General features: G+C 50.6%; 1 protein-coding gene across 1 annotated transcript in view; it reads right to left on the reverse strand.

The window, feature by feature from the left end:
* Positions 1-9,692, reverse strand: part of SLC6A6 (solute carrier family 6 member 6) — a 93,774-nt gene that overhangs the window by 17,630 nt on the left and 66,452 nt on the right. The window contains exons 9-12 of the mRNA XM_023529031.1: positions 9,604-9,683; positions 9,347-9,471; positions 5,473-5,585; positions 908-1,045 (exon numbers count right to left, since the gene is read on the reverse strand). Of these exons, the coding sequence (XP_023384799.1) occupies positions 908-1,045; positions 5,473-5,585; positions 9,347-9,471; positions 9,604-9,683 (456 nt within the window). The remainder of the gene's footprint in view (positions 1-907; positions 1,046-5,472; positions 5,586-9,346; positions 9,472-9,603; positions 9,684-9,692) is intronic.

Below are 9,692 nucleotides of genomic sequence, written 5' to 3' on the forward strand. Positions count from 1 at the left end.
GATAGAGATAGACAGATGTCACGTGATTTCACACACACGTGGAAAATGACAACAACGACAACAGAATGGAAACAAACTCATAGATACAGAGACTATTGTGAGGGCTACTAGATGGGATGGAGAAAAGGGCAAAGGGATTAAATACAAATAGATAGTTACAAAATAGACATGGAGAGATAAAGTGCAGCATAAGGAAAAGAGTGAACGATGTTGTAATAAATATTTAAGGGGGAAGAAGGGTACTAGATTTAGTGGGGTGATCGCTTTGTGAGTTATATAGATCTCTAATCACTACGCTATACAACTGAAACTCATATATTATCGTATGCCAACTATAATTGAAAAAACTCATTGAATTGTACGATGTAAATATGAGCAACTGATTGTCTATTGTATTGCAAGAAAGCCGGAAAAAAAATCCAATCTAAATTTTAAAAAACCAAAAATTCCTTTTCTTTTCTGGACCACCTCTGGCTGCTACACCCTCTGAATAGCACACACTCCCTGTGTCAGCCGGACACTGCGAGGCACTGCCTGCGGTATTTACCCTCAAGAACCACCTCCCCTCCAGGCCCGTGACGGGCCACTGAACACAGTCATGGGTGAACAGAGCTGTTGTTAAAATGGAATGTAACTGAAGTACCCCTCCCCTAGGCCTCCCAGGATGAGGGAGACAGAGAACAGCAGTGTTGCCATGGTAACAGGAAAAGGAGAGGGAGAATTTGCGTCAACTGCTGGGTCCTTCTCCACTGTGCAGGACTCGGAGGCTACCCACCCTAGTCCTCTCATCCAGCTGTTGGGGGAACCACAGAGAGGATGTGGGCTTGAATGGCTCTGAGACGTGCTTTTGAGGCACCATAGGCCCTGTAAGGGGAAGCCCCTTGTGCCAGAAGAGAGAGCCACCTACCTCCGTCACCATCGTCAGCCCCAGCAGGTAACTGATGCTACACATCAAGGCGATGAAGATTTCCCGACGGAAACCCTTCCTTAGGAAGGATGGGTAAAGATCAACCAAGGACGTGATCTGTCCTTCGACTTCAACAAACTGGGTAGGGGAAAAAGAGAACAGTTGAGTGGTAGATGCCCAGCACCTCCCCCTCGGCCTAGAGAGAAGAGCTGGGCACATGGAGTTGGCCTGTGGGGTCAAGTTCAAATGTGTGAACCTGCCTGCTTGGGGGCTGGCCGCCGTGGTCCATATACAGGTCTTCCCATATTCCACACCTTGCATCTCTGCTGAGGCTCTTCCCACCACCGAAATGCCTTTTAAGACTCAGCTAAAAATGACCTCTTCTCCGAAGCCAATGCTGACCCTCTGCCCTGGCACGTGTACAGGCACATGTGTGTCGATACGACAACCTCCCCCGACTTTGGTCTTGGCCCTCTCTGAAGCCAGAAGGAGTGCCCCCGCATTTCTAGGCCTTGAGTGCCCAGCAGGGCTAGGCACATGTGGTTGCTCAACAGACACATGAAGAATGAGTGGGTAACCCCGGGCAAGTCTGGGCCTCAATTTCCCCACCAGATTCACGTGGTGATTTTTCACCCTTTGGGGATTTTGTATGTGTGTGTGCATACCTACATGCCCAAGTGTGCGAGCCCAGTGCAGTCATGACTTCAGGACTCCATCCTTGGGCTCCCAAACGTAAGGAAGCGTTCTAGAAAGCCTCTCGATCTTTCTAAGTCTTCCCATCTTTGCACCCAACAATTGATCTTGGAAGCTATTCCATATCATTACATGGAGAGTTGCCTTGTTTTTTAAACGGCAGCACAAAACTCCATCTTGTGGACACTTATCATCATGGACCTAACCAGTGCCCAAAAGATGGCTTCCAGCTTCTGCAGCTACTGACCTGAGTGAGGCCTCTTCCCTTACACCTGTCTTTCGGTGCATGCGCACATGGATCCATAGCATAATTTACGAGTGAAACTTCAGCATTAAAGGGCTTGTAGACCCATTTTACATTTGGATGGCTATAGACAAATTGCCCTACCAACCAACGCCCTCTGTGGTGGATCTGATTCCTTTAAAAGTTGTAAAGACAAAACCTCCACGCTCTGTTCTTTCATCTGGGAATGGCTTTTGGGAAGCATGTTTCCCCAACATTCCTATAAGACAAGTCCAACCACTTATTCTCTGGGATGCATCACAGGAGGATCAAGGAATACAAACAAGGAGCAGATCCCTTTCATGTGCTGAAAAGGGCAGGAGAAATGACTGTTGGTTGCCAGAAATTTAGGGAAAAGATGACTAAGAGGTTCTTGATAGGGTTCCGAATACAAGGGGCTGATGTTTTAACCTCTGAATGACATGACAGCTAAAGGAATTCTGAGCCAAAATTGCCACTGAATTATAGCAAACCTGTAGCTCTAATGTTAAGCTTCAAAGATTTAAAAATAAAGGTCCTTTCTTTTTTTGAGATAGGGAAATTACAGACAGGAAGATCCAATGTCACTGTGAGTCAGGGCCAAGACCAGCACAAGCTCCTCGTTTCCAAAGAACACTACCCCCACCTCCACCCCTGTTCCACCAGCCTCTACAGACCTCTCACACTTAATAGCTATGTGATCCAGACTTCCCCATGCCTCAATTGCTACCCCTGTAAAATGGGAAGATCTCGCCTACTCAGCAGAGATGCTGAGACAAGATTTGAAATCATTAAAGTGAATTGGTAATTAGGTGATTAATCTTAACTCACGTCAGGGGGCTGGAATGGGTGAGCTCCTAGGGGGCGGTGCCTCAGATGGCAGTGCTCTCTGCTCATGCTGTTTGTTCACAAACTGTATCCCTCTCGGGCAGGCCAGATATCTATAGGCATGTGCCTTGACAAGGGTGACATCCTGACTCCACTTCACAAATAAACACTCAGCAGTATGATGGCCCCTAAGCCAGAGAGTGCTCCCTCAAATGCTAGAAATGTTTCCTGTAATGAGCAAGGGTCACATTTCTCCATCAGCAAGAAGCACTGCCTAATGTTGGCGGTGGGTCTCTGTATTTCCACAAGGAGAAGCTATGTTGAGGTAACTCAAAGGTAAAGGGAGGGGGTTCAGACTAGCAGGTCTGGGAACAGGAAGCCCCAGGGTCAAGTGGTGGCTCCACCCCTTAACCAGCTGTGCGTGACCTGACCTCAGCCTTTGGAGTCCTTATCTCTCTAAGTCTCAGGTTTCCAGGCAGCAGGGCCTGTGCGGATTAAGGAGCTAATGTAGAAAAAGTCAGGTTGGGGAGGGGAAAATGGGGCATTAGTGTGTCATGGGAACAGAGTTTCAGTTTGGGGATATGAAAAATTCAGGAGACGGAAGGTGGTGATGGGTACACGAGAATGTGAATGTACTTAATGCCACTGAACTGCACATTTAAAAATGGTGTAGTTGGCCAGTTTTATGTTCTGTGTTTTTTACTACACATATGCACATGAAATGCCTGGCACGAAGTTTGGCCCATGTGAACATCTCCGATGGCAGTGCTCTGATGCTATCGAGGTGCTCACGGTGTGTGTAGTGGTCACTAGCATCAACGAAACCTTTCCCCCCACCCCCAAATTTACATAGCACATGCAAAGGAGGGATCCCAACCTATACCATTGAACCCGAGACTCCATGCTTTAGCTCACCAGGTGTAATCCTACTGTGCCCCTTGTGGTTTATCATCAATAGGCAGGTCGTTTAAGGGCTCTGAGTTTCTCGCTCTGAAGTGGGAAGAGAACCACTCCGTCGTCTTAGGCTAGCTTTGAAAACTCATTGAGAGTCCCTAAGTGCCTTGGCCACCCTGGGGCCTAGCTCAGAGGTGCACAACCTCAGCCCAGCCCCACCCGCCTCCCAGGGCGAAATTCTAATGAATAAAACCACCTCCGCTGGCTCATGAAGCAGTTTCTACAGCCCAAGAGGCCTATTTGGGGCCCATGGAGATATCAGGCTTCATCATTTATTAACTTCTTTCTGTTCTTGTTTTTTGCTTTCACTTAGAGGTCTGGAAGAAGTTATAAGAGCCATTTGCTCGGGGCCTCGGAAGGCCAAGCTCATTAACTAGGAATGATTAATGGAGTCCTCCTGCTGTTGACACAGCTCGAGCCCATCGACAACTGCGTAAGTATTTTGTTTTCAATCTCCCAAATGTTTTTATTCTGTCTCCTCTAATCCTGGTTCCCTTTCTGCCAAATCCTTTGTTCTGTTCTTGACCTTACTGGTGGACCACCTCCTCTCCTCTGACCTTCTAAAACTTTTTCCTCCCTGGCTCTGAGACTCCGGAGACCTGCCCTGGGCACTGGCTTTGAGGCTGCTGCCCTCGGGACAGGTGGTAAAGCCCTCTCCTGACTGGCCACAGGCTCCCAACTCTCACTGGGTCTCAGGTGACCAAAGACTTTCCATGAGGCAGCCAGAGCCCTAGACCACACATGAGGCTGCAACATGCCTGCTTTCAGTGACTGACTTCAGATGCTGGCCCCTGGGTAGCACTATAGGCAGGGCTCTAAGTGGCCTGGGCACATGACCAGCCCATTCTGCACACCATTACTCCTCCCTTCTAGAGTCACACCTGTACTCGAAACTGTCATCTTGAGAAGGCCCCAATGAAAATACACATATCCCCGGGGACAGGTAACCGAGAGCTCATGCTAACCATCCTCTAAGCACTACTGACTTCTCTGAACCAGGCACGGTGCCTGGTGCTTCACGCAAGGCCATGGAGGTGTGATTGTACCCATTTACCAGATGATAAAACTGAGGCTCAGGCGGGAAGGAAACGTGCCCAACGTCACACAGCAGCATGGGGTATGGGAAGCTTGGAACTGTGTTACTCCAAGGGCAGATGCAGCCCCTGGTTGGGTCTCATTGAGCACCCAGTGGAGTCCTGAGCCCAGTACAGGAAATAGCCTCAATGGAGTCCTGCCTCAGGAGGGCAGAAGCCAGGACAGCCAGAGGACGGGGCAGGGTTGAGCCAGGTCCTCCAGTGCTTAGCTATTTAGAAAGCACCGGAGGATCTCGGTTTTACTGTGAGGACAAGCTCGCCCATCTACTCATGTGCTCCAGGAAGCAGAGAACAGTGCATGGTCTAGGCTTCTCTGGCCCCACTTTGGACCCTCAGTGTCGGCCTGGGCACTGACTACCTTGTGCACAGAGCTGTTGGTCTTTTGCCCAAACTGCCCAGGAGCCGTGTCATTCCTGGGCCCCTGCCGAGCAACCCCACGGCAGCGCATCATTTCTGTTTCAGTCTCACCCTTTTTTTTCCCCATCTACGGCTTTGTTTTAACCACACCCCTCGACTGTCCACTTCCCCTTGCTGAGGTCAACGACTTGAGCTTTGAGGCCTTTTCCATTCCTGGGGGCCCGGAGGAGCCCTCATTAGCTGAAGCTATTGCAAGTCTGATGTGAAGGTGGGTAGGGTATAACGACCTCACACATGGCACAAAGGAGGAGGCTTTTCCAGAACCAGTTCCCCATGGACAGTCCCACCCTCGGGCCGGCCCCTCAATCCGTACATACCTGGCTATCCAGTCCAAGCAAGAGAAGCATAATAAAAAAAAGAATGGACCAAAACGTGGGCAGTGGCATCATTGTCACAGCTTTTGGGTAGGCAATGAAGGCCAGGCCAGGACCTAAAGGGAAGAGAAATGGGGAGGGACAGAGGGGGAGACACATCAGCAGCTGAGCACCCAGAGCACAGGAGCTCATACAAAGACACCCGGGTCTGAGGCAGGGCTCCCAAACCCCAAGTGCAGGGAGGAGCCAGGCCTGAATTCGCGCCCGGTGGTAGAGACCGGGTCTGTCTTACTTTTGGGTGGGATGCACTGGGGCTCAGGCGGGGCCCCGTTTTAGCATCTGTCTCCTTAGCAGCAGCACAAGTGGCCTCCTCACACATCAGAATCCGGGCAGACGTTGGTGGTTTGGGATGGAAAATGGGACTGAGCCTGGACTCAGTCTGCCAGCTTAGAAAAGGAGCCCCCCGCCCCGCAAACCAGAGCAAACCACGCCAACATTTGCTGGAAGGAAGCAGGGGAAAGGTTCTGGTTATCTGACTACTAAATCCCGTGTTTGCCAAGGAAAAGTTTCTACTAAAACACAGTGGGAAGGAAAAAAAATAGACAACCACGCCCTGCAGGGCAGATGTCTCTTCGGGGTGCCTCTGCACACCCACCTGAACAACGTCAATCAGAGCTAAGGCCCAAAGCCGAAGGGAGGCATGCGCGGGGTAAGACCCCAGGCCTGGGAGGCCCATGGCCTACATTCTAGTCCTCGTCACACCATCATCTCCAGTTCCTCTTTATATCACCACCTGCCCTCACAGGGCCTCAGTTTCCCCATCTGAGAAGCGAGGGGCAGGTTACGGTACATGACTCCCAAGAAAGCTTCTCGCGTTGATTCCCAGATGCTGACACCATTTCCCTAGAAAAAGGTTTCTGGTTTCTCAAGAAGGGACTCTGACAGAATCTGGAGACAGGAGTCCTGCCAGCTCAGGGGATGCCTGCCTGTCTGACTAGAAACATTCCGAAATAAACACGGAGAAACAAATGTCTCCCCATCTCCAGCTGGCCTCCGTTCTGCTTAGGGGGAAGAATGGAGTAGTAACTGAGACCTGTGGGTCCAAGAGATGGTCAGCAGCAGCAAAAGAAAGGAGGCCTAAAAGGCCTGAGCTAAAAAATATATAAAGTAAAATCTATAACTTAAAAAAAAAAAAAGTCAAGAAATGTGAAACAAAAAGGGCTGAAGGCAGGATATTTAAAGCAGATACCAGAACCAAATGAATGGTTTAAAAATGAAAAGAAAAAAAAAAAAACCTTCGAAATAAATTGGAGCCAGAAACCACATCGCACGGCGTTAATCACAAATGTGGTGGTCAAGGGTGAGTCCTTTTATAGTGCAGAGTCCACTCAACCTAAGGAAAACCTGACCATGACCGAGCATCCTCAGGTGGCTAGAAAACTTCACGAGAAGTGGTGGAAGGGGTGCTTGTACCAACCCCAAAGTCCAAGTTGGACTGGGAAGCCACACTTCCACCTAGACTGGGGCCCCTGGTCCCCCCACACGTCAGCTCTGCGTGAGGAGTCAAGTCCAGCCGACTGTGAGACAGATGTAAAATGGGGCCCCCACCCTCCACCGCCCACCCCCCGGGGCCTGTGAAGGTTCTCAACGTGCTCGTTTCTGTATTTCAGTTTTGCCTTTCTCAAGCCAGCCTCTGGGAGAGGGTCTGGTCTGAGCGCCTTTCTCTAAAAGCGCATGGTGAACTCTAGAGAGAAGTCCATGTGAAATAACGCGGCCGCTCCGAGCACCTCTGCATGACTCTCGGCAGAGAACGCGCCTCTCTACGTTCAGCTAAATAATGATCTTGTTCACATGCACTTGGCTCAATATGGTGCTTGTTAAAAGCTTATTAGAGAAATAATCACCCTTGATGTGTCGGCTGTTCAGACATCACCGTGGGGAATAAACGCCAAGGTCTTTGAAGTGGACGGGAGGAAGAAAACAACTTAGGTTGACGATATATACATACACATAATACCTAGTTGTCCACAGAGAAAGAGCTACTTATATATCCATATATATCTCCCACCGCCAAGTTCACTCCACGCTCTTGCCGATTCCCAATCAATCAGAATCGGTTTGCAAGCCCTGGACTGAAAAAAGCCACCTGCGAAGAAGTTGCGAACTGTCTCACTTCACCAATCTAACTGCCAACCTCCGAGTGGGTGTGGATATTTCTGGAATTACTTTCTGTGTCCTCAGTCTCAGGCCTGCCTTTGGGGGGCTCTCAGGGAGGGAAAACTATGTCTGTAGGTCTGCTTTGAGACCAGGGTCGATGAAGAAATGCATGGTGGGGCCAAGGCGTGGATTTGCCACGTCGTCCTGCATTGTGGGTGTGAAGAGGGGGCCTGGCAGCATCTTTGCCAAGTGAGGAGGAAAGTAGGACCCAGGAGCTCAGAAAGGTCACGGGAGCTCAGATGTGTCCCCACACAGGGTGGGCCAGAGGTCGTCACATGTGTTGAGGGTGGGATGGGGAGGCAGGAAGGGGGACACCCTCATGTCAGAGGGGCCCTGTCTTGGAGACCCCAGCTCTGATCCTGACCAGCCCGAGCAAGACCCTTGCTCTCAGGCCATCAGTCTTGTCTGTGGAGTGGACACCTGAACGCACAATGTTGAGGTACCCCTGACCCCCCGAACTCTAGGGCCCTATGGGCAAGGGTAACACCCTGGCAGGGACTCCCGCTGTGCCTGACCCTGGTCCGTGGTGGTCTCTGGAATCAGGACATTATGCTTTCCTCGGGGCTGGAGGCTCCTGAGCCCAAGACCCCCAGTGCCTCCAAGTGGCCTCACAGAGAAGTGAGAAGTTAGGAGGTCAGGAGGAGCAGGGCAGGGTGCGCAAAATTACAGAATCTTCCAGGCGACTGATGGCCACCCTCCAAGTGAATTGGGCAGGACCGGGGAAGGGCAGAGAAGCCAGGAAGGTGGACTTTGAGGATCCTGGGATCCTAAGGTTCTCATTCTCATGCCTAAGCCACTGTAGTTTTAAAGGTGACAGTCCAAGACTTAGCGCATCATGGCAAGTCCCAGAATTTAGGCGCCTGAGATATCGTGGTTCTGAGGCTCTAGGATTCTAGCAACCGAAGACCTCATAATTCTCAGATTCTGAAACCATCTTGCTGGAGCTCCAGGATGTCAGCCTAAGATCCCAGGCTTTGCAGAGCCCGTGATTCTAAAGACTCTTTTCTCCACTCCCGGGTGTCCTGGGGAGGAGTACCCTGCCAACAGGGCCCACGCCGAGAGGGTGACGGTGTCCCCACAACCTACCCCCAGATCAGACCTGTCACCGTCCTAGAGGGCGGCCTTTCATGCCCACTGTCTCTCCCCGCCCCCGAGCCTACGGTGGTGCCTGACACAGGGTAGAGACTCAATGAATCGATAAACATCAGTGGAGTGAATGAATGGGTTTGCTTAGAGGGAGCGCGCTGGGAGCAAAGTGCAAAATACAGAAACCAAAGCTGAGAAGGTGGTGATGGAATGCCGATTGGTGGCTGACTTGAGCCTGAGTTAGAAAAGTGGTTTTCTGTTTTGGAAACCATGAGTTTGCTGAGGAAGGAGGGGAAGGAGGGAAGACCATACCAAAGTAGCTAAATATTCCCCCAACATAACCAAACCCATGTTTCTGCCGCCCCTTGGGCCAAATTGCAATCAAAGTGTTCCAAATTTAGCTTTTGTACTCTTTAATACTTGGGGGACATCTTGGTGGGGGGGGTCCATTTTGGAAACCAGGCTCGTCCCCCCCCATCCAAAGCCCCTGGGGGGGTCTGGCTTCATGCCTGCAGTACTCGGCTTACACACTAGGTGGCAGTGCCCACCACCACTGCCACCAATACCACCATACCTGACTCAGCCACATCAGCAATGTCCACCCCTTGCTCTTGTGCCATGAAGCCCAGGATGGAAAAAATTGCGAAGCCAGACACAAAACTGGTACCACTGTTCAGGCATCCCAGCAGCATACAGTCCCTAAGTTACACATATGTCAGGGAGCAAGTTAATTCACAACACAAGGAAGCCACGCTCCCTACTTCTTCTCTTTTTTCTTTAAACATCATCATCATTTCTAAGGTCCACCAGGCCCGCTGGTGCGACACTTGCCTGTACGAGTTGTACTTGTACTTGTTGTAGCTCCCCAGTGAGGTCATGGCCCCCAGGCAGATGGCATAGGAGAAGAATATCTGGGTCCC

Source organism: Pteropus vampyrus, unplaced genomic scaffold (genome assembly GCF_000151845.1).
Source record: "Pteropus vampyrus isolate Shadow unplaced genomic scaffold, Pvam_2.0 Scaffold35, whole genome shotgun sequence".
Taxonomy (NCBI): Eukaryota; Metazoa; Chordata; class Mammalia; order Chiroptera; family Pteropodidae; genus Pteropus; species Pteropus vampyrus.